Genomic DNA, 25,631 nt, shown 5'->3' with positions numbered 1-25,631 from the left:
TGGCGGTTCAGTCCAGAACGGCGGGAAAGAAGTGGCGAGCTCATGGTCAGACTCAAAGCCTGGAAAACACACGGGGGTTAGGAATAGGAGGAGGGGGGGTGGCCCAGAAAGGCGACTTGCGATCCACAATCAAGGAGGGTTTGCTCGGCTGCATGTGGGCAGCCAGAAAGAACCCGAGCCCGGTGGGCAAATCCTTCCTGAGTCCCAGCCGGCGGCAGAGCCACAAGACAGCTGGTCATTTGCCCGATAAGAAACGTTAGACACCATGTCTAGACGTCATTATTTTGGCCCTGAAGTAAATGAAGCATCTAAGGCCTTTAGGACAGATGTAACTCACAGGACCGTGTTGGGCGACACCCGGCCCGCCTGCGGCAAAACACTGCCTCACTGACACCTGAGTTTCAACTGAGAGACAATCAGCCTTCACTTGCAACAATTAGTGTGACTTTCTAAGTGTGTCAGTGTCCCCAAACCATCCGATAGCTTTTACTAGCTCTTTAGCTGTGTATTTATTTATGACACTTCGACATGTGGAGAGCGGAGCGTACGTCTGGAACGGAGTGGCGAGTTCATTCATTCGATTTAATGCCAGGGAACAAAGCCTTTGTTTAACTTTTTATTCATCATGGCACAAGATAGAACTTTAAGAAACACCACGGAAAATGTCACTGCTGACATGAAAATTAAGAGTAGCACGTTTCATAAAAAATTCTTTTTCTATAATACACATTCCCTTATGAAGTGAAAAAAAAAATCACATAAAATACTGAAGCGAATCGCCACCTGCTGGTCAAAAATGGTTTTGCGGTTGAAAAACTTGAAACTACGGAAGTACAGTAGGCGCATTTTACGATACACACAAAATTACCAAAGAAAACATGTCCTCAGCCTTTGGCACGATGTAAATACAAAGCTGGAGTTCTTGTCCAAACATGACTTACTCTACAAAGCTTTGCTCATAATTTGGTTAATACTGATTATGGGGCAAAAGGAAAAACTGTTCTGTAATTTGAATACTCTGTTGGGATGCTTAAACGCTTTATAGTTGGATTCCAGTTTGTGGTTTTGAAAAATACATAAAAATTATACATTATAAATATATATTATATATGGTCTATATAAAATTGAATTTGATCTAAAATGGGAAGGACAACTTCTTAGTCTTTCTTCTTTAGGCACGGCCTTTCTCTTGTTTGATTAACTGAATCCTTTCTAAACAGATTCTAAAAATATATTCCATAATGTATCAAATTTAATATCTTCCTTAAAACATATTCAATATGAAAAAGCATTCAGTGACTATGTTTTCTTTTCTATCTCACTACTATATAAAAATATGGCTTGGCATATTCTGTTTTGTTTTCTTAGCGTTTTTCCTAGGCATTGAAGGATGGGCTGTCCCCAGCTAAAAAGCTATGGCAAAAGCACAGAAACCTGCTTGTGCATATTCTAGAACATTCTATAGAATCTCATTACTCAGTATTAGTGAAGTGATTTTTAAAAACTGTTCCTTCTGTTTCTGTGAATATGTCATATATGATTATTATACATAATCTGTTACAGAATATACAACAGCCAAAACTGAAGTCACATAAATACAATTAAGCTATATCAAAGCAAGGGTTTTATCTTATACAAAGCCAATGTGAGTAGTTTTTAGGTTGTGATATCACCATCTGTTTTTGTTTTTGTTTTCTCCTAAGGCTGGCTATGCAATAGAAGTTTATTATAAATGGCAAGGGTACTAGTGCTCTATATCTTTAAGTGAACTGGGCTTCTCTTGTGTTATTTTCTTTTAAGTGTTAAAGAAGAAAAATCATTAAGTGTCCAATTGTCCAACACTGACTTTTTCCCCTACTGAGTGAAAGAAGGCTGTTTGGGCCGTGGGGGCGCGAGCTCGGGTGGGCTCATACCAGCGTTTCCGGGAGGGCATCGGGGTTGTCGGTTGATAAGAGCTCCCAGATCTGCCACCGCTCTCTCTGCCAATCGAGCCAGTTGGGTTCAGCCAAAGTCTTACTGTTCTGGTCGCTGGCGGGAGTGGAGTAGGCGCTGCTCAGTTTTTGCTCAGCGGCTTGCTGCTCTCGCTCAGCTGTTTGGCTTCCCTCTTCCAAAGCTGTTCTGGAACCTTCTTCTGGCCTCTGAGGCCTCCACAACAGTGGCTCTCCTGGCTGGTGGGATGCCACTACAGCTTGCTTCCCTGGACCAGGATAAGGAGGAGGGGGCCTCTTGTCATGCTTCTCACTCTCTCGAGGTCTCTGGTGCAAAGGCTTGGCTCTGCTCTGCGGCCAGGGCACATCAAGCTCACTCTCGGTGAGGTCTTCGGCGCTGCTCAGAGTCAAATACTGCTCTGACTTCGGTGTGGCCTGCTCAGACCTTCTGCTGCCACCCTGGATGTGGGGCGTGCTGCCGACTCGGGACACAGGAGGGCAGGCCCTGCACTCCATGATGGTGGCCGTGGTCTGAGTCCTCCGAATGACCTGTGAGCCACTTTCCAGTTCTGTGGGGCTCCCCTGCCACCGGGGCCAATTCGGGGACAGGTTCCCTTGAGAAAGGGAGCATGGCCCCGGTCGTAGGGAGCTGCTTTCAAAAATGTCTCCATAGGAACCTGGAGGCCAGAGAGAAGGGCGAGAAATGGAATTAGTGTGTAGAATCCCTGCTGGGATGTGTCCTGTTATTTCCTTCCCACGGCCACCTTCAAAAATTGAGAAAGCACAGGACACTCCTGTTGCCTAAAGCAAAACACGTCCTAGTAAAGGAAATGACAAATAATGCTTTGGTTATCGGCATAATTCACACAGCAGCTCCAGATACAGGGGTCTAGACTGACAGGCTAGCTGTGAAACTAGACTCAATAGTCCTTGTCACTCATTTGTTCCAGGAAAGGCCCCTTTCACATGGCTTCTGAACCTGGAAGGTAAAGGAAGTGTTCTCTTCTCGTTTGGTGCAGTTTGCAGTCCTGAGGAGGAAGCAACGATAACGCTTTGCTGTTTCCACCATGTCAATAAAATGTGTTGGGATACATCAACTGAACCTAAAATGCCCCACCTCCGGCCGGAAGGTAACGAAAACAGCAGCAGTAGACATCACCACCACCACTGCGGGCAAGACTGGCTCGTGTTCACCATATCTTCCCCTTTCCAACCCGGATGACATTTCCCAGCCTCCCTGGCAGTTAGGGGGCCACATAAATGAGGTCTGGCCAAGGATGTGGAGAGACATGATGTGAGCCATTTCTAGGCCTGGTCCAACAAAAAACCAACGCCTGCTAGTCTTCCTGGCCTGCTTCCTTCCACCCACTACGAGGCTGGGATAGAACAACTGGGAGGCCTCTTGGGATGAGGGAACCAGCGGCTAGATGGAGCCTGAGCCCCTGAATGACTGTGTGGAACAGAGCTCCCCCGGCCCTCCTCTCCCTGCACCATCCACGCTGGGGGAGAAACCTGTGACGGGTTAAGGCACTGACATTTAGGGACTCTTGGTCACAGCAGTTAGCTTTCCCTAGCGGATGCAACGCTCTCCAGGAAACTGAAGGGAGAGCACGAGTGCATTTCACAAACAAACAGGTTCTTGGCACCTATGTCCCCGATGGCCATTTCCTCTGGCATTTGCTCAGTCCTCTCCCTTAATAAAAAGGAGGCAGGGAAAGAGAAGAAGATCATTTGGGGCAAGAGATATGAGCATTTATACAGGGACTGATCAGAGTTGAAATAGCAGAAGGAAATGGAGTGGAACATCTTAGAACAGTTCATCCTTGGGGGAAAAGGTAGTAAAGCACTTCATAGGACAGAACGCGATGTGGTTAGATAATGGATCAGTACTAAACTCGGCTGGCTTAGAGGCTGTTAAATTAAAGACGCACCATGCTTTAAAAATGTAATATGGGAGGGGGTGCCTGGGTGGCTCAGTCAGTTAAGCTGCCAACTCTTGATTTCAGCGCAGGTCACGATCTCAGGGTCGTGAGATCAAACCCCGCATCAGGTTCTGAGCTAGGCGTGGAGTCTGCTTGGGATTCTCTGTCTCCCTCTCCCTCTGCTCTCTCATTCTCTCTAAATATAAATAAATAAAATCCTTAAAAAAATAAAAAATAAAAAAATAAGAAACACCAGCAAACATAAATAGCTAATGACATAAATGACAAGTCAATTGGGGAAGTTCAGCTAATTAATAGAAAAACTGGAGAATAATGGTGAGAAAGAAATGCAAATGAAAATAACAAATACAATTTTGTTTTCTTTTTTAAAGAGATTTTTAAAAAAGATTTTATTTATTCATTTGACAGAGATAGCCAGCGAGAGAGGGAACACAAGCAGGGGGAGTGGGAAAGGAAGAAGCAGGCTCCCAGTGGAGGAGCCCGATGTGGGGCTCGATCCCAGAACGCCGGGATCACGCCCTGAGCTGAAGGCAGACGCTTAACGACTGAGCCACCCAGGTGCCCCCCCCTTTTTTCTGCATCTATTGACATGTTGCATGCCTACATTTTTTTTTAAAGATTTTATTTATTTATTTGACAGGATAGAGACAGCCAGCGAGAGAGGGAACACAAGCAGGGGGAGTGGGAGAGGAAGAAGCAGGCTCCCAGCGGAGGAGCCTGATGTGGGGCTCGATCCCATAACGCCGGGATCACGCCCTGAGCTGAAGGCAGACGCTTAACTGCTGTGCACCCAGGCGCCCCTTTTTTTAAAGAGATTTTATTTATTTATTGGAGAGAGAGAGTAGGAGCAGGGAGCCCGACGCGGGACTCGATCCCACCCGAGCCGAAGGCAGATGTTTAACCGACTGAGCTACCCCAGCACCCCCAATTTTGTTTTCAAATTAGCAAAAATGCAAACCCAATGACGTGCAAGACTGTTGAGGTGGGCCAGGAAGGGACTGTAGCTCTGGATGCTTGGAAGGGTGCATAATTTGGACCCACTGCCCTATTCTGGATATGGAACTTGCTTTCCAAAATTTTGTGAATCTATTAATCATTGAAAATACAAAACATAAAGTACGTGAAAGAGGTTCCTGACAGCATAACTTATTAAGACAATGACCCCAAAAATGGGTTGTGAAACTATGAATATGTACTCTGGAATACCACGTGGCCCTTAACAATAAAAATGGCAAATAACTGGGAAATGGAAGTTAGGCAGATTATATCAAGTTGCACAGACAGAACAACTGTAGCTATGTTAAAAACCCCTGCAAAGGAAGTAAAATGAAATATAGTCAAAGATTGATGTATTTTGGTGGAAAGGCTCAGTATAGCTTTATCTGTTTTTCCCATTTCCAGCATTTTCCAAATAATGCTTGGCAAGCACGTAATACGATAGTAAGGCAAAAATTAAAATTAATTTAAAAAGTAAATGCAGTGAACGGTCTTTAAAAGATAGTATGTCACCTGTCATTCCTGGGTCTTTGGAACCACTTTTTAATGTTGAATGCCAAGTTCCCCAGATATTGAAAGGCTCCTCTGACATATCTAGGAAAAAAGTGTATAGAGAAAGGTATGTCACTCACAATGAAAGGTGAAGAGCAAAAATCAATAAATATTTTGGTAACATAGCGCCACATTCAAGATTGTGGTGGCTACAAGACAGTAATATGGTGCATGGCTGCCTTTCAGGGGGCTTATTCCATTTGGGATTTACAAAAACGCTTTCTATATAATGGTCGTGGTACCCTGAATCAGGGCCCCCAAAAATGCCTGTGTCATGATTCTGAGAAACTGTAAAGACGTTATATGCCAAAGGGACTTTACAGGTGTGATGAAATGATGGGTCTTGAGATGAGAAGATGACCCTGGATTATCTGGGTGGGCCCGACGCAATCACAAGGGTCCTTATAAGGGGGAGGCGGCAGAGAAGACACTACACTGGCTTTAAAGATGGAGGAAGGGCCATGAGCCAAAGAACACAGGCGGCCTCTAGAAACTGGAAAAGGCTAACAGATTGTAACTTAGAGCCTCCTGAAGGAACGCTGCCCTGTGGACCCACTTTGGATTTCTGAAGCCCCGAAGTGTAAGATAATAAATGCATGTGTTGTTTTATCTTTTTTAAAATTGTATTTATTTATTTGAGAGAGAGTGAGAGCCTGTGATGGGATCGTAATGAGTATTTCTCGAAGCAAAAGTCTACCAAGCGCTTCTCTGTGGCAGCCGTTCAAATGCACGCTCTCCTTTAATTCCGAGGAGATGCCCTGAGTCCACTTTAGAGGTGAGGCCAGCAGCGGAAGGAGCAGGTAGGAACTGCACGTGATTACGGGGCGAGGGCTGCCGAGCGCTTCCTATGTGCCAAGTTCTGTGTTGAGTACTTGGCCTGGATTAGCTGATTAAACTCTATGAATTAATGTGGCTGTCTTTCTTAATTTTCATACGAGGAAGAAACGGGACTCCAAAAAACTCAATCTCTCACATGAGGTCCTGCAGATTGAAAGTGGCAGCACGGTTACAGACTCCAAATCGAGCGCTCTTCTCATGGGATACGAACACGACTTGCTTCTTTCTTTTCTTTTCTTTTTAAGATTTTATTTATTTGACAGACAGCGAGAGTACAAGCAGGGGGAGTGGCAGGCAGAGGGAGAGGGAGAAGCAGGCTCCCGCCGAGCAGGGAACCCGATGGGGGACTCGATCCCAGGACCCCGGGATCGTGACCTGAGCCAAAGGCAGACGCTTAACCAACTGAGCCGTCCAGGTGTCCCTAACACGACTTGTTTCTAGTTCCCTCACGGTGAGGTTATTTCCAGGGAGAAAGTTGCGGGTAGCTAGGATGGCTCAGCCCCCGCACCAGTGATACTTGCGGCCAGATCTTTCTCTGGGCGGGGCCGTCTGGTGTGCTGCCGGGTGCTGAGCAGCAGGCCTGGGCTTTACCGCCTACAGAGCAGTAGCACCCCCTCCTAGGTTGTGACAGCCCCAAACGCCTCCAGACACTGTCAGCTGTCTCCTGGGATACAAAATCGAGGACCGCAGTGTTAGAGTTGGCCAAGGTATCGAACGAACGGAAAGAACGAACACGTGCTTTGGTCTACCTGCTCATTAGAGCTAATGTGTATCTTGGCCTACCTAAGAAACTACGAAGCAAACGCACTGAGCCTGGGAGGAAACAATCAAGCTTTCTTAGTGGTAAGGTGTCTAATAATCTCTCTTCGAATTTGAATTTAGAAACCCAAATATGCCATGCCTTTCATAATAGCAAAAATCTCTTCAGATTGCCTTTTTCGTTGCTGTTGTTGTAGAGAATATCGCATACAGAAAATCTGTCACTAATTTAAAAGAGCAAAAATTAGAGATCATCTATATGCATCAGAAAGGGAATAGTTAGAAATCTATGATTAATGGGAATATATAGTGGCTCTTAAGAATGTTAGCAAAATGGAAAATGTTAATGATATGATCTTAAGTAAAATAAGCTTAATTCAAAAGCAGCTATGTTTTGAAAACAAATATATCAAATTAGGGATGCATCTGGACAAGGACTAGAAAAAATAAAGTGTCACATTCTAAAAATAAATTTTACACTTGAAGGGAACATGGGTTACTGTTTTCATTACAAGTTTTTAAAATTATGTTTGACATGAATATCTGTAAAATAAAAACAAACATGCTACGATTTAAAACACCAAAAAAAAAAAAAGCCTCAAAAAACAGAGACGTTTCAGGGTGTCTCTTTGGATTAAATGACACGTGCAGGATAAGAGAACAAGAATGTGTACTGTATCTTCCACTTATTCCTCAGAGCGTCCTGCTGGGTCCTGGCACCGAGAAATTACTCTGTGGAGGGACAGAGCAGAACCAAACATTCGGTGGTCAAATAAATTTGGGAAAAACTGCAAACCACACTCTCCCTTCCATTGTGCGAATTATTGGCATCCATTAGCACTTCAAAGAGTTTGAGAAATTGTACAACAGAGACAGCATTACCTTGGTTAGCCCAGCATTCCCCAAATGTATTTGACCATGGAACCCTTATTTTGCTAAAAAAAAAAAAAATCTTAATCTCCCATGGAGACCTCTTTGGAACGTGTCTCCTTACACAGTTCAGCTTGTTCTCTTTACAAAAGTTACAGCTATAATTTTTGACATGTTAGACTAGCAAATATGCACCCAAACTCACTGGCCAGGACATAGCAAGTTCCTCAGATGCTCGGGGGAAGAAATAGCTGGGGATATCAGTGGCTCTCTGGGCATGAGACTGCTTCCCAGATGCCCAGGTCAGCAGGGAGCCTCTGAGACCAGGACTGGGCTCGCCCGCCACACCTCCCTCTTCCTAGAGCAGGAACTCAGTAAATGTCACAGAATTACAGAAAAATGAGACAAGGAAGAGATGAAGAGAAGTTTCAAGTGCCCGCACCGTGCCACCAGCAATCAGAGTCACTGATCGGGCCAGCACCAGCCGGGTTCCAGTTACCTTTGCCAAGCCTTGGTCCAGGAGAACTCTCCCTTGATTTCGACGATGGCAAGTGGCTCACCAGCACATACCGCTCCGGCCCTTTGTAAAGCTTCTCCGAGCCCCCCGGGGCCGCATCCTCTTGCATAGCCAGCAAGGAGCGCTCAGACAGCACTGGGGAGTTGTTGTCATAAGGGGAGAGGTCTCCGCTGGAGGCCTTGTTGGAGTCGGTGGACGAATGCCTTCCTCCCACAGAAAAGGAAACTTCCGATCTCAACATGTCAGGGCTTCTGGTGCAAGGAGACAATGGCAAGTGCGTGAGTGTGTTAACACTTGGTGACCAGATTCACACAATACGACCATTACACAAAGGACAGGCAGAGAATGCATGGGCACAGGGGCTGAAACAAAAGGACCTTTGGAGCAAGGTTCCAAGACTCCTATAGCAATAATGTGAAAGCGTTTCCACGACATGGCCGGCAGAGGGCAGTGAAAGCCCACAGTTGTTACGGGAACTGTCAAGGCGAAGGGAGGGGGGAGAATGAAACAGACATGATCCCTGTGTTTTCCACCGGGCATCGCTGCAATGCCTGTTGCCTTAATCCCGTTTCCTTTGGAAAATTAAAGTCTGACGCTCCCTATCTGTTAAGTAAGGCAAAATTGGTAGATAAATCTTTTACGTTCCTCAATATCCTGAATTTAAAATAATTCACATAAAACTATAATTGAAACTTTACAAGAACTTCATTATGGCTTTATGGATAACGTCTCTTCCCCCACCCAAATACTTCATGTGAGTAAACCCATCTTTCCTGTGATGAGACGACGGCGATGATGACGATGATGGTGATGGTGCTTCTGGTGGGAGTAACAGTCTCACGTACTGAGGCCAACAAGATAAATATGTGACCATCACTGGCGTTCACTGTATTTTGATATTCCTGAAATGATTCTACAAGGCACTATTCCACAAAGTGATATAAAACAAGCTAATTAGCATATCCATTATGCTCTGTATGTGCATGGGTTGTCACAGCAACAGAAATAACAGTGAAAATGCGAGAGGAACAGGAAAATGAGAACGTCAGGAACGTGAAAAGAGCGTTGGAAGTCTTACCTGGGAACATCTGTATTTTCTACCTTCCTCAAAACAGTGGCCCTGACATCTTAAAGGGAAATGATTACAGAGTGATTAAAAGTTTCAGAACGTACCTCTGTCTCTCCCCCCCAACCCTGCTTCACTTCTCTTTACTAGTCTTTGCTTTCTTCTGGTTTAATTCTTCAAAATAAATCCTTCGGGATCTTAAAGAAGGTAAACACATGACGAGCGATCTTTTCCTAACTAGCTGGCTGTGTGCACACAGCACAGAGGCTGCGTACTCACAGGGGACCAGGCTTGTCTCGGGTTTCCAGCGGGGCTTAGTGTCTAGGAGAAAAGGATTTCAGCATCTGTGACATGCCTCGCCTGTCACTGACGCAGCCAGGGGCTCGAGCACTTTTTGCTGAGGCCATTTCTTACCCACATGGAATAAATAAGTATCCCTTGCCTCCTCTTTAAACCGATGACAGACAATCTGATGGGAAAGAGCCAGAGAACCACCATGAGGATGATTTTCCAGAAACGTTAGGCCTCCAGTGAATGAAGGAAAACTAAAAAGAACTTATTTCTGCTGGAAAGGGGGGGGGGACTATTTAACCTCCATATCTAATTCAAGGGGGGGAATTCTCCCTAATCTAGTGGGCGAAACAAAGCAAAACAAAGGGACACTTGTCTGTCATGACTTTAACTCCGGTTGAGGAAGCTTTACTATGAAAATAAGAAAAACTGAATGTGTTGAACAGGTTGCTCAGCTTAGAATCAGGGTTCGGACCAGGGCTAAAATTCTATGAGTGGGCCCATTTCCATGGGTCTTCCTGTTTAAGGTGATGGTTTCCCCAAGTCATTAATGACAATGTCTTCTGCCTGCTTAGCAAGAATAAGTCATGGTGTTCTATCAATAACAGCGGGGCCAGAAAGCCTTCCTTTACGGGATGTTTTAAAGAGAGCCAAGTCAAGTCATCAGCCACAACAAAATAACCACCAGGGCTATGAATGCTTTTTTGCTCCCTCCCTTTAGGAGGAAAACGTCGGAAAGGTGGTATTTTCACTCACAGAGACCCCAATTATTCTGTCTCGTGTCTTGTTCATCTGTCTTAAAAAACACAGAGAATACATTCAGCAAAATGTAACAAGTTGCAGATTCAGCCAACGGTTCCGTGCACAAAGGAAGGTACCCTGCGGGAGAACTGCATCCAGTGTCAGTACTAGGAACATCTACTTGGGATATGCCCAGCAAGTCGGTGATTCTCCCCCCATGGAAGTGTGCATCGTGTCATAAATAACGCACGTCTCTCTGCAAAGGCTGCGAAAGGCTCCCAGGCTCGGGCCTTGGACGCAGGAAGCCCGTGGGCGCCACGGAACGCTCCCGCCCCAACCTCATCTTACCTTATCGCTCGCTCTTCCCCTTGCTTTCCTTTCCCTCGCCTCGCAAATCACTCACTACAACATTGTTCCACTTATATATTTCTGCAAGCTGCTTCAACATACTCTTTTTGGACTGGTGTACAGACAGGGAAATCACACGCACATGAATTATTGGGGTATTGAAAAGGCGTCATGAGAACATTTAGTGTGCTTAACCCGAACAGAATAAAACAAAGAACAAGTCACAACAGTAACGAAAATAACCGAAGCTGCCACACGATTTTCCTTCCATTCTCATGGCTGTGATTGGCTCTGGTGGAGGAGAGGCGAGAGAGGAGGAGGTGGAGGGCCACTGTCCCTGTCCTCTGTTCTTCGGGGAACATCGCCTGGGAACTTGCCGGGAATGTAAATTCTCCAGCTCCACTCTGGGCCTACTGACGGGACTGGCTATGACATGTGGCCCCCAGGGGAAAAAAATATTAAGAATTTCAAGGTGGTCACAGACCACGAGGCTGGCTTTGCCTGTTGAAAGGGCATCTGGGAGTGGGGCTAGCGAACTATGTCTTAAAAAGCCCTCCAGGTAAGTGTGCTGCACGGGCAAGTTTGAGAGCCTCCACGCGGATCCACCTTCCCTCCCTCATCCATAGATGGGACAGGGGGCTAAGGCTCCAGTGAGTCAAATCGGGAGGGAAACCACAGATAGTGGCCCAAACCTCCGCACTGGCCGACAGAGGGGCTAAGCGTGGTGGTCCTGACCCTGAGGCAGCGGGGCCACAGCTGGATGGAAGGTGTGCCCATCCTAGCCAGCTCCGGTTAGCCGGACGCAGATAACTGAATTAGTTTGGTTGTGGGTTGACCTGTCTTTCTCTGCTCTTCTGGTTCATTCTCCTAAGTCAAGCCACCAAAGTGACGACATCTGGGGCACCAATCAGGGGAGAAACTGGAGGAGGCAGCTAAAGCTAATGCCTGAAGGTACAAGCATGTCTCCCAGTCGCCACACGCCACGAACCTCCTCAGGGTGGCTGGGCTCACAGCCAGGGACACGAGGAGACGGGGCTGTGCAAGGAGAGGTGATGCCTTCCTTTCCCAGCCACCCAGCACAGCTCAGGGATGGAAGTGGATATGGTTTGCGACCACATGGCAAGCCGCTTGTGAAACGCACTGATGTGAAATAAGCCCTCGGCCTGTGAGAAGGGTAAGAGCTGGTGTTTACCCAGAGTTCAGGCAACTCTCCTGGTTCCTGATCGTGGTCTACAGGTGAGCAGAAGACACGGGGAGATCACGTGTCTTTCTAGCAGCCAGGGCAGTAGGGCTTGAGACCTTTCTCAAATTTATTTGATAAATGGTATTCAGTCTTATTAAAAATCAATAGTAAAATGCTATGTGTTATACTTGGAGTTAATGGCCCTCGTAAATGCTCGAGCTATTTCCTATCCGTCATTTCATTTTCTCAGCCGAGCTTAGTAAGGGGGTGGCTACATTTGCCTAAGAACCCACGTCTGAGAACTGCCTTTCCACACGAGAGCTCACCTGTTAGTACATGAAACCAAACTATTTTATTCACTTCTCAGGACTCTCGCTGACAACACAGGCAGTTCCGAGGTTAAAAAAAAGGGGGGGGGTGGCATTCCATGGCTTTGTCATTAAATCTACTGGAAACAAAACCAGAACCCCTACTTTGGGTATCTCTGAAAGATGAGACAAGCAGCCACCAGTGTCCTCACTAACATTCGCCTCAAGGATGATTCAACTCTATGAAGACAATTTTCAGTTCAGTGCTGCAAGTCAAGGTAATAACAGATTTGTATTTCTTTATAGAAAATATTGAGCCAGTGATTCACTAGATGAGAACTCGTCTGAAAGCAGGTAGTGGGCTCTCTGTGTCTTGGGATTTAGTGGATGGAGGTTGGAAATGGTGAGTGGATAGGTAGCCAGTTGGCACGGGTTTGCCTCCGTGAACGGAGGGTTCTTCTCCATGAGACCTGAAAACCCTAGGACCATCGATGGCGTGCATGGCCAGTCTCCACTAACCAAACAAGCATGAGATGGACATGGAGAGCGGATCACTTTCTCACCCTTCGCTGGTCCCTCCAGGTCAGGGTGTTAAGACGCCGCTGGCAGGGTACTGTGGGCTGGCCTGCACTGCAGCTGCAGGCACAGAACTTGTTCTGTGGACAAATGGAAAACTCTAGTTCAATCACCGGATGTGGCAGCCCAGCCCCTTGCTGAGCTACCCCGGTGAGAAACATCCTTGGAGACGTCAAGCTTGTGTTGGCTTCATCCTTGACTTAGCCGTTCAACTGATAAACCTCAGTGTGTTGGAACTCAAAGCACATAAGCATCTCAGACCCTGTTCAGTGTCCAGGGAAAGGAACGCACTGCCACAGCAGCTCTGGATTTATGGAGGGTTTTCACATGAGTCATGCTCAGCTCTGCAAAGCAGCCCTTATGCAGACAAAGGCACCCTGCTCCAAAGAGAGGTTGATCACGGAGCAAAACTCCCCACCAGCAGACGAGGCCAGCATCCTGGACACTAGGACTTACCCAGGGCCTTGGTGAAATTTCTCCCCTCCCTTTCAGCTCTTATGAATTCCCTCCTAATAGCCGTGGAACGTGACGGCATTTACGACGGGGGAGAGAAAACGATGCTGACTTTACTCTCTTTTTTTACAGTATGCCTGATAAAACATCTTCAAGTTAATATTTTCCAAGTTTATCAAGAAGTTGTGAATCATAAAGGCGATGGAAGAAAGAGGTGATGTGATAAATTCTCCCTCCATTTTGAATCAGCTTTTCATAGAAGGCGCATTCAGACTTATTGGAATTTTTCATTATGGAATTCCCTATTCCACATACATTTTCCCTAGAATTGTCTGGCTGAAAAAAAGGTTTTCTTGAACAGCATGTGTCTGCATGTGTGTGCGTGTGTGGGGGGGTGTTAATGCTTCATTCATTTCCAAGATCCTGGAACAAAATGACAGCTGAGGCCACAATTACTTCCAGTCAACAGGATTCATTGCTGTTACACTACACGATAGTCTCATTTCTTATCTCTGACAATTTCCTGAGAACTTTTTGACTTTACAAATCCTAGTGAAAGGAAAACCGAAATTATAGTCCATCTTGTAACCCTCCATGGTTTTGTGGAAGAAGACATTTTCAGTGACAGTCTCTGAAAGATTATAATAAATTATCTGCATGGTATTTATTGGATAGTTTAAATGTGATGCCTTGAAACAAGAGACAGCCTAACGCTCCTCCATCACATTTCTTCACTAGGAGGAGAATCCAGGTCAATAAAACAACTACTTTTTGGTTCTGAAATGTCATCCTTTGAGATGACTGAGTCTCCTTCCATAGTTTTGATTGACTGCTCACCAGGCTTGTTACGTTGGGGGGCAATTTCAATAAAAACTTTGTGAAAGCCACTAATAGAATTAAGTACAATGAAATTTAAAAACGTAGATTTGGTTCATCCATATTGGCTTTCTCCCCAAGTGCAGTTAAATTTATTTTGATTCTATTTCCGGAATATAGGAAGGAAAAGGCTCTACTTAGCCTCATCTGCCACATGGGTATACCACAGAGATAGACATGGTTTTATGCAATTCTTAACGGTTAGGTTTTTTTCCCAGAACATTAAAGCAGTTGAAAACTACTGAAAAATTGAAAAGCTGACACATTTAGAATTTACAACATTATATTGGGTTTAAATGCTTCATTTGTGCCCAAACAGAATTGTATTATTTAGTTCAGCTTACCTTAATTAAAACTGATTTAGGGTTGTTACTTGGTCAGGAGAAATTGTCGAACACAGCACTTCTCTTGGTTGAAAAATAAGATATGCAAAGCGGTACATTTTCAAAGCATCACTGATAGGTTTGCTTCCGTGGAGGGCACGGAAGCCTTTGGCTTCAGGCCCTAGTATGGCTTGGCATGGTACCAGTCTTTTAAATTTTTTTCAATATTTTGTTCAGCATAGATTTGTGGTGCTAACTTTGATTTTTAAAAATATGACATATCGACGTTGTTCATTTTGATGCCCGAGTGTTTAGCACACCCGTCACTTTGGCACCTGCATGAGCGCCTCACTCTCGTCGCCCTACTCCCGGCCCTGCTATGGGGACTTGGTTCTGGTGCAAATACCCACATTCAACATGACTTGTCCTTTGTGATTTGCCTTGCACTCTCATCCCCTATCTCCTTACATCCCTAAATCAAAGGAGGGGGATCTATTTTGAGTGTTTTTGAAGAAAAGAGCATATAACTCTAATAAATATTCCAGACAAGCAATGAAAAAACTGGAAGTCTTGCATTGTTAGTAATATAAATCTCTTCTAATCTCCCTTTGGTATTCCGTTTTGGTTGAAGCCAAAAATGTGAGTGAACAAGCACAAGAAAAAATAACGAATCCTCCTTTCACCGCTGCCCCAATTCTGTTGTCGCACAAGAGAAAAACTCAAACGAAAACAAAACATTAAATTCCCAAATATCACGAAATGCTTGCTCTTTCAAAACAGAAACTATCATAAATATGTTCTTGTTCTTGGTTCTACACCCTTTTGAAAACTCACGTTTCCACGCCCAATGCAGTCTTGTGCCATTGCCACGTACGGCACAGGAATTGAACGCTTTATCTAGGTATGTACACTGATTGCAAAGAACAGAAGCTTCAGGAAAAAACCCAAAGGGTCAGAGGAGAACCACAAGGAAAACCAACCATGCATCACTGCACTGAGGTCTGCACTTTAGGAGCTCCTGCTGCTCCCCACTTGGCGGCAGTCCCTCCTTCTCTTAGCCCTACTCCCCACCCTGTAGCTGAGTCTTCACTCACTCCAACCTTCAGAACAAGAAATCTGTCCTGGCCTCTCCCTCGCTACCTGCAAACATGTGATTGCCTCCCATCCTCCACAGTTCTCCCCGGACTTGCGTGAGCAGGTCGCCTTCCCACGTCTGTGTCTTTTTGCCCGCACCCTCTCTCTGTTCCAGAACTGATGCCACCTCCTGCTGCCGGTGGGATCAGGCCTGTACGGGCGGGCTTTGCCTTTAGACACCGCCACGATTTAAGGTGGATGGGTTCTCTCGTGTCATATTGCCTTCATAGGTTGCTCTCTCGTGGTGGATAGAAAGGTAGAAAGTAGTGACGCCAAAGTCTTTGGTAAGTGGTTGTAAATGAACAAAATGGCGAGGTTTGAAATAACATGATCGTAATCATTAACATTCGTTAAGCATTTATTAGAAACCAGATACTATTCGCATAGCACAACAACTCTGTAAAGTTGATGCTGCTTTTTAATCTCTGGTTTACAGGTGAGGGAACTGAGACAGAGAGGGATGAATCTATTTATCCAAGACCACAGCTCCAAGAGCAGTAGAAAAGGCATTCCAACTCAGGTGATCTGGCTCTGGATCCGAACATCACAACCAGTGCGTTACGCTACACAGGAGTGTGCAATTGATGGGCAATCGACATACCGATGGAGACGGCACCATCCGGCGGTTGGGGTAGTGTAATTTGTCATCGCTGTACTCTGTCATGACCGTAATCTCTCATCACTGTAATAAATCGCCTCTACTTCTTAATTTAAGTGCCACCCCTAAGCCTGCCATTTAAGGGCTTCTGCCCCCCTGTGCTGGCCAACCCCTTAATCGTGCCCACAGCCAGCTGACATATTTATTATTCTGTCCAGGCCCTGCTTCAAGCTTCCCAAATATCCAGACCTGTTGACCCCTCTCCAGTCTTCAAGGTTCACTGCAAATCCTTGCTCTTCTCAGAAGCCACACCCAAGACTACAGGTCACATCTCTTTCTCTTCTCCAAACTCCAAGTGGATTTATGGTCTGGAGTGTTGGTTTCCTTCCTTTGTGAATACAAAGACCCCCTTTTAATGTCAAGAATCACCCACCTCAAATATAGTAATTTGTGATGGCAAATCTGTGGTATCTAATATGGCGAATCTAAGCCAGAGGTTCTTGCCTGGGGCTGCTCAGTAGCCTCACAGGGGTAGAATGAAAAAATCTTCATGTCCAGACTGTACCCAAAAACAAATGAATCACCATCTCTAGGGGTGGCACTCAGGCATAGCCATTTTTCAAGCTCCCTGGGGGATTCAAGTCTGAGAACGAATGGCCCAGCACAAACCATTCTGCCCTCTGCGACACACTTAATAATATGTTCCATATTATTTTTATCCTCAAAGGCCTCCTTCAACAAGTCTGCAAGCTCTGGGAGTCGAGAACATGCCTTGATACTTTGAACTTCCACCACTCTAAGTGTGGATCACGGAGCAGCCGCATCACAGCACCACCTGGGACCTTGTTAGAAATGCAGATTTTCGGGGTGTCTGGGTGGCTCAGTCAGTTAAGTGTCTGCCTTCGGCTCAGGTCATGATTCCAGGGTCCTGGGATCAAGTCCCATGTCGGGCTCCCTGCTCAGCGGGGAGTCTGCTTCTCCCTCTCCTGCCTCTCTCCCTGTCTTGCACTCTCTCTCTCTCAAATAAATAAAATCTTTAAAAAAAAAGAAATGCAGATTTTCAGACTCACTCTCTCTCTCAGATCCACTGATTTAGAGAGGACTTTCTACCAAGATCTCCTGGTGACCTGTATACACAGTAAGCTTTGAGAAGCATGGGCATAAGGTATGAAGATACTATCTATAGTTCAAGGGGTAGGACCCTCAAGCCTCAAAAGACAACTCAAATTAAATAAGTATTTGCTCATGTATTTTTACTTCATGGCATCATTATCAACCCTACTGGGCTGCTCCTTGGCCTGTACCTGGAGGAAAACAAACACTCCCCTCTCCTCCTTACTAAGAAAGTCTTCTCCAAATGTTTTCTGTTCAATGATGCTAGTCTCTGGCATTCACAGAGCACCTGGGAGCTCACCTCCTTTCTCTTGAAGCCCTGACACTCACCTATGACCTTGGTCTAGGGTCAGCTTGCCTTGACCTTACAATGCTTATTATTACAGGGAGAGGGAACAAGAGAGGCTAGACAAGTGTATAGCTTGGGATAAGCTTAATTTGGAAGCTTCTTGCTTCTCCTAAGAGTAATGAAAGAAAGGTTCCCTTCTTGGCACTTCTATGCAAAGGGCATACCTGAAAACCACATAAAAATAACTTCTAGCAACCATTCTCCAAAGCACAATATTTCTATATTTCAACATGGCATATAAAAGCTGAAACTTGGCAAGTCAACATTAGTGGGTTTTTTAGGTGTGTGTTTTCCTGCTTTCCCATAGAGTACCCATGAAATGTCATAAATGCAGCTTAACGAGGGATTCACAAACAGAAATGCCGCCCTGTCTTCTTGCACGGGGAGGGAAAGAAGTGAGTTCATTAAAATTCTGGTGATACAAGATCTGCTGTGAAGAAAAGCCATTTGTGTTAGTTTAAATTAGAACTTATACCTTGATGACAGCTCGAAATCTAGTGAAAATTTAAGGGAGCCCAATTATCTGTAATGAAAAGCGAGACCATGAAATGCCAGCCCATTTAGACAATTTGAATATAGTCTTATTCACTCATGGCTCTTGGGGCTCGAATCCAGGCGAAATGCCTTACTTGAACCAGAATCTGGCCTGATAATAATTGGCACAAAGATGAATTTAAAAAATGCATTTGAAAAGATGAGCCACTTAACAATTCTTCCCTGCTCTGCAGGAAATAGACTGAAGCTGGATCTTGCGGTGTTACTCATTCAATGATGCAGGAAGGGAGGGCTGAGCAACATGGAACGCCTTTGACTACATTTCTCTAAAGAATGTAAGTTTTTATATCTGAAATAGTTTCAAATGAAAATTAATCTCTCAAATTCAACATCAATATAAAGGAACAATTTAACACATATCAATATCTCTAAGACACCGTGGAATAAGACATACCATTATTTTACATACAGCTAAAAAAGACAAAAATGCTGTGAATTACATTGGGACACGCCATTGATTATAAGATGACTCTCAATTTCAGAGATGATGAAACATGGGGCCAAATGTGTCAGTAAATTAAAAGCACAACATAAATGTTGCTTTCATGAGAGGATGACAACAACCCTTCCTGCCACAAATTTAAGGTTTGGCGCCAATGGTGGCAACATCACTCCTGGTTAATGATGCAATAATACCCTCTTCGCTGGCTTTGCCTAATGCTCAGCAACCCCATACACGCTGCCTCTGTACCAAATGTTCGAGATTAATCCTAAAATCTGGCTAATGCAGAATCCAGTGTTCTTCCTTTGGGGGCAAAAATGGCGGCAAAGCACAGCCTACGGCCTGGCTTGCATTTTACTCATTGCAAACATGGCTGCATGTGGAGACCAGCGTGCATTTTTACCAAAAGGACGCTAATTATAAAGAGTGGAAGAGTCAGGAGGGCGCACACCTCTAATTTCAAATGGGCACCTAGGCCTTGGTAGAGGCTCGTCTTGTGATTTGGTAATGTGTCAGTTGCGCTGGTAAGTTACACAGGTAAGATGTACCCAGGTGGAGCCTAAGGGACCCTTAAGTACAGCTATCAGGATTCTAGAAGTAGAATCACTGATGTGCATCAGAGTCCTTTGAGCTTCTTGCCAGGATTTAGTTCTTTTTTTCATTTTTTCCAGTGAACACAGTCAAAAGGACCTCGAGGGGCTAGAAAAAGCCAAAAATGAAACAGCAAAATCCCATAAAGCATTTCTAATTTAATAAGTGGATTAGGAAAATCGAAGCATTTTCTGGATAGGTGGACTGACAAGATTTGCCAGAAAGTTGCCAAATCTCCACTTCAAGTCACCATGTGTGGAACTACGCAAACTTCTCTAATTCTTTAGAAATGAAAAGAGAAATCCCCACGGCAGCTTTAGAAGATGAGCAACTGGCATACTCACGATGACTGGGAGGCCTTCCTTCTGAGCAAATAGTCCACCACATCGGGATCGGTCTCCAACAGGCTGATCAGCACTTCGTTCTGGAGATCTGGAGGAACCTGGAGGAGCCAAATGTCGAGGCATAAATCAAACCATTCCAGAAAGAGCGAAACTATGGTCATTGGCAACTCTACAATAACATGAAACAGAGCCTTAAAAGTCGTAACAGAACAGAGTGATTTGCCATTAAAACCAAACCTACACCAACCCATACAGCCAGTTTAACTCTTAGGACAAAGTGGATGATTACCAAAACGTCAAATTCAATCCAAACTGGAGATGTAGTCTCGTCACTTGATACCTCTATTGCTCAGACTAGATTTTCTTGGCTTTGAATAAGCGAAATATCATGGTTAAGAGGAATGGTGGTCATAATTTATTGTCCAAATGGGGACACTTTCTAGAGTTCCTATTTATAACTATGCCAAGACAACAGGCATAAATTATAACTGTCTTGGGCACTTCTAGAACATATGATCTGTTTAAGAGAATGGGCCCTTGGGGCACCTGGGTGCTCAGTCGGTTAAGCATCTGACTCTTGATTTTGGTTCAGGTCTTGATCTCAGGGTGGTGAGATCGAGCCCCATGTTGGGCTCCACGCTGGTGGAGCCTGCTTAGGATTCCCTCTCTCCCTCCCCCTCTGCACCCCACCCACTCCCATCTCTCTCTGTCTCTTAAAAAAAAAAAAAAGAGGACAGGCCCTTGAGCCAGACTGTGTTTGAGTCCTAGTTCCATTTATTAGCTGTGGAACCTTCAGCAAGGCACGTGACCTCTGTAGGTCTCAGTTTCCTCATCTGTTAAGTGGAGAGAATGATAGGCCTCACCACAAAGGGTTGCTGTGGTGATCGAATGACTTATTACACATTGAGAACTTAGAAAATATGTGGCAGAGAGTAAACATTCAAAAACATGCTGACTACTATACTGGCCCATGTCATTTTATCATTGGGTGCTTGCACTCACCCCTTCCTTGCATCCTGGTCCATCAACAATGAAAAAAGTTCCTAGCTTCAGAATTTGACAAGGCGTTTGCTCGAGTTCTATAGCTGAGTGTCACATTTCCCTAGGCTAACCCACAGCGCATTAGAAGATGGCCTTATAATCCTAAGCCACACTATTGTGTGAAAATGTTCTATGAGAAAACACTGAACTCAGCTCCAACGGGCTTTCTACTCTACAGATGCTGGTAGCTCAAGTAAAGGAAATTCAAATTATTGAGAGGAAACAGCATTTCCGTCTGCTTCTCTCACAGGAGGGCTTGGAGACCAGGCTCTTAAAACCTGCAGGGACAAGTCTTTGGAGGATAAGTGGCGGATGGAAGAATTTGCCTCCCGCCTTTTATAGAACACAACTCTTCTTGAGCTCTGAGAAGCTGGAAACAATTTTATTAATAAAAACAGGGATGAGAAAGCAACAACAAAACGCTTTCCTTCCCTCATAAATCTGTTCCTCCCACTTCATCCTGAATCTTCATTAATGACATTGCCAAACCCTACTCACACAAACTCAAAATCTGGGTTGCGTTCAAGCTTCTCTGTGTCCTCTCCCTTCCCTGTTCAGAACCAGGAGACCTACTTGCCTTCATCTCCGTGAGGCCTATTCCTTCTTTCCTCCACCTCCCATTCTGCCTGCACTGATCCAAGTTCGAGCCCTCCTTAACCCTTTGTAGTGGGCATCTGTTGGCCATTACCAGCTTCCGTTTCCCTCTTGTTGTAACAGTTCTGCCCCAAGTTCCCTCTGAAGAATCAACTGCTCCCTAAGCCTTAGCTCCAGGGTGATATGTAAGCTGGTCTAAGGCCACCATCATTCCCCTCCCGGACCACTGGAGCTGCCTGCGCAATGGGCATGTGACTCCACCGGAGGTAATGAAAAGCCGGGAGAGTTTGCCCGAGGCATATGAGGAGAGACACTACAGGGCCAGAAGCTACATGGGGCCTGAGGATTGTGCTGATGATGGAAGAAACCACAGCAAGAAATGGAAACAAAGAATCTCTCGATATCATGAGTCCTAGGTAAACCTATGCCTGAAGCCACATTTGCCTGTGGACCTCAAATTCCTTAAACTACTTTGAGATTTTAGTTGAAAAGAAAGATACACCCCTCATGGGCCTTTGATGCAACTGCTTGCTACCTTAGACACGAGCTCTTTCCTTCACCACGGTATCTAATTCCTTCTCTGCGTGGTTGTCCGAGCGCTCTGATCAAGATGCCTGCTCAGAAACCTTTTTATCCCTACAGTGGAAGCCCTCCACTCGCTTGCTCGTGTCTGCCATTTTGTCCCCTGGCGCCCACCCTCACACGCTCTCTACTTCAGCAACCACTGCACTCTTCGCTCTGGCCTTTTCCCACCTCATTCCATTCGTTCATTACATAAATATTTGGTGAATGCTTATGGAGTGCCAGGCACAGGATGCTGGGATTCAGCTAAAACCAAACAGGCGAGAATCCTTGCCTCCTTGAAACTGACAACCAATAAGGGAAGACCAGCATTAGACGAATAAACAAAGCAGGCGTAGCATGGATCACACGGAGCCGAACAAAGCAGAGAAGGGGCAACGGACTGTGCAGGGAGGGCGCGGGGCAGGCAGCGGCCATTTAAGTAGGATGGCAGGTCACAGAGAAACTGCCATTTGAACAGAGAACTGAAGTCGACGAAGGAATTGGAGAAAATCATTCCCAGCAGAAGGAAGAAAAAAATCAGCAAGATCATGAGTCAGGAGCAGAGAGGAGGCCAGTGAGGCTGGAAGGAACGAGGAAGGAGGCGAGCAGTAGGAAGCAGGTCAGGTAGCCAAGGCCAGATGTTGTGGAGTCTTACGGGTCATGATAAGGACATCTGATCTCAATCTAGGTGGCTGGGGAGGCACTGGGGGTTTTGAGCAGGGGACTAACGTGAATTGTCATCGCTGGCTGCTGCACTGACGGCAGGTTGCAGGGAAGCAAGGGGGTGACGCAGGGAGTGCAGAGAGGGGCCGCTGCGATATCCAGAAGAGAGATGGTGGAGGGCTGAACCAGGACGGTGAGCTGATGAGAAATCTGTGGATCCTGGAGACAGTGAAGATAGAGATGATCCCATTAGCTAATTTGCTGGCTGGAGAGAGGGAGAAGAAAGACGCCTTCCACGTCTGGAGTGGAGAGGCAGGCACCCGGAAGCACGGGGTTGCCGCTGACACTGACCGGTGTAGAGAAGCTGCAGGTGGAGGAGGCTGGAGGTCACGGCTAGGAGGGGGGCTTCACTAGGGTAAGCGGGGGAGGCCTGTGGGACATCCACATGAAAGAGAGATCTAGGAGAAAACTGGGAATAAGACTCTGAGGTTCAGGACAGAGGCTTGGGCTGGACAGAGAAATCTGGGAGATGCATATAGATGGCATTACAAGCTCTGTGACCAAACCCCATGGCCCGGGAATGAGAACGGAAGGAGAAGAGAAGGGACAGGGCTTTTAGGTCAAGGCTGAGGGGTTTGATTCTCTTCGTTTATTGAATAAATTAAACAAATAAAAAGACTGATAATTTTTACTGCAATTTTTTCAAACAACACGACCCAACCAATACACACTATTACATCAATTTGTCAAAAAAGTCACGCCTGAAGGGTAAAAATGAGGAGAGAACTCATTTTTGAAAAATGAACAGAAAGCAAAAAATAATATAAACCAAAAACGTGTATCCTGAACACTTTTTAAAAGAAACTTCCATGAGCAAGTGAGGAAAAATATTTGTTTTTCATCCACTTAGTTTAATTTAAAATTTTCTATGCTTAGATACATAATAAAAATTTTTGCTCCAAGCACCAATCCATTCCCACTGAAGAATAAACAACCCTCATGCATACCCTTCGGAGTGCTGTAAGCATCACAATATTAATTCTGTGAAAGCATACAGTGTGTCTGATGACAAATTATTAACTTGGGTACACTATTAGAATAGGTTACATGAAGTATCATTATTTAAAACATAACTTTCCATAGTGTTCTGTTAAATTATTCCATAATTCAGAGTTTTTACTCTTTCAGCTCGGCTTGGTTCCCAACCAATTATAATCATTGAGGTTTATTTTACATAGCATACATGACTTTTACTTGGTTTACTTGCAAATAGAAAGGGTCAGTGTTATAAATCTATCTATAGTTTCTTTTTAAAAGACCCATGATACCATTTTGGCTCAGAGACACTCTTTACAAATAAGTTAAAAAACTACAGTCTCAAAATGTGGATCCCTCCATTGCAGGAAGGGTAGGTAATATTTTCCCCTGTATTAGGTAAGACTGACTCCAGCATACAAAATCCATTATTTTAATTAGTTTATTTATATCCCATCTTGTTACAAAATGACTTAAAGGAGCTTTAAAAATTCATATGATAAAACCACATTTGTTTGTTCGTTATTAAGGAATGGTACAGAAAATTGGGGCCAGTGGGAAAGCGAGGGTAGAGAATTTGAAATGATGCCTTGAACTGACTTGTAATATTCGTATAACAGCCTCCAGTGCTGTTTTCCTAACAATCCCTCCAATCTTTGTCCCTATTTGCATGTTTCATTTTCTATTACTTAATTAAAATTTCAAACTACTGTCTCAGTTCAATTGGATGAACTGAAGTTCATCATTCATTTTCTGTGAAGTTAGATACTTAACAGAGAAACACAAGTCAAGGGAATGAACTGACAGGAAACAGGAGCTTATGGTAAGTCAGAAATACCCAGACAGATCATTCCTATATATGCTCCTTTGCAGGAATCAGGATGCTGTCAAAAGCATTTCTGATTAAGAGTCAATAGCCCCTGAGGTCCAGTTTTTATCAGCTTTGCTGCTTATAATTAATTAATGTAAACTTGGATACATCAACCATCTTTAGGATTCTGTTCCTGCATCTGAAAATCCAGGCTTATCCTATCTGTCCCATTTACCTTTTGGAAGTGTGACAAGGATCAAAAGGACCAACAGATTTGAAAGTACCTTACCGATTGCAAAGAGGTTCAGAATAAAAGATTTTGTTAGAAATAGACAAAATAATTAATAAATTAAACACTTAAAAAAACCAAAAAGCAGATGGCCAATAGTTGTTCTGCAACTTTTTTCTTGACTAACAGACATCGGTCTCTGCCTCTTATCCTGTGCGCCTGCAGAGAAGCACCACTCTCTTCTCCTTTGCTTAACACTTAGGGTGAGTAAGTCGTGGGATTTCCTCTTGACATGTCTTTGCCCCTGACCTCCGCCTGAATTTCTAGAGTTGAAGTTTGTGATCTGTTGGCCCCTCAGCTGCAATGGTCTTGAAGCCAACTCGAGGTAGCTTCTCCCTTCTGGTTCCTTCTCTTCCACCAGACCTCAAGTCTTCGGTTGGTCACATCGGTAGAAGGTAAACTGCCCGGAGGCAGGGATGGTCTGACTTGTCCGGCCAGAAGTGACACAGGCTCCTAAGGTTGTAGCTCTCTGTCCGCTAGCCTCTTTCGCAGGGAGGGCAAGGCAAGCTCATGTGTGCCAACCCTGGCCAGGGTACCCCAAGTGGGGGTCTTGAAACATCTCTTTTCATCACTGGATGTGATGATGGCTGCAAAAGATGCTGGAAATAACTGCAGTGTCTTGTAGCTGAAGATGGCAGAGCAGAGAGAGCGAAAGTGCAGGTGAGCCGCTAAAACCCCGCCCCTTAGGCTGCTTCTGTGATGTAATAATCCTGCTGCTTGCAGCCACTGGCAGTTGAGTTTTCTCCTCCTAGCAGTCAAAGGCTTTCTCAATCATGCCTCCTCTTCTTCGTCTTTTCTCTCCCGAAGTTCCTACCCAATGGATGCTCAAAAAAATGTTTTCAGAATGGTGACAAATAATAATCAAAAAGAACCCAGAATTATTGGTCTTCATGGTGTATGTACACTGGTTCTGTTACCTTTGTGTAGATGCTTCTCTCTGC

At 44.9% G+C, this 25,631-nt stretch overlaps 1 protein-coding gene across 4 annotated transcripts in view; it reads right to left on the bottom strand.

Annotated features, from left to right (window-relative positions):
* Nucleotides 1–603: 603 nt before the first annotated feature.
* Nucleotides 604–25,631, bottom strand: part of ARHGAP6 (Rho GTPase activating protein 6) — a 244,423-nt gene continuing 219,395 nt past the window's right edge. For 2 of the 4 annotated variants that reach the window (XM_040634551.1, XM_040634556.1), the window contains 4 exons: nucleotides 19,694–19,791; nucleotides 8,385–8,653; nucleotides 5,381–5,461; nucleotides 604–2,605 (listed from right to left, as the gene is read on the bottom strand). In XM_040634551.1, the coding sequence (XP_040490485.1) occupies nucleotides 1,908–2,605; nucleotides 5,381–5,461; nucleotides 8,385–8,653; nucleotides 19,694–19,791 (1,146 nt within the window). In that variant the 3' untranslated portion in view covers nucleotides 604–1,907. Of the gene's footprint in view, nucleotides 2,606–5,380; nucleotides 5,462–6,624; nucleotides 6,921–8,384; nucleotides 8,654–19,693; nucleotides 19,792–25,631 lie in introns of those variants that run through there. The other 2 variants (XM_040634561.1, XM_040634566.1) reach the window with 2 other exon arrangements.

Source organism: Ursus maritimus (assembly GCF_017311325.1).
Source record: "Ursus maritimus isolate PB19 chromosome X unlocalized genomic scaffold, ASM1731132v1 scaffold_X1, whole genome shotgun sequence".
In the NCBI taxonomy this organism is placed as follows: Eukaryota; Metazoa; Chordata; class Mammalia; order Carnivora; family Ursidae; genus Ursus; species Ursus maritimus.
Note: the sequence above shows the minus strand (reverse complement) of the source record. Positions and strands in the feature narration are given on the sequence as shown.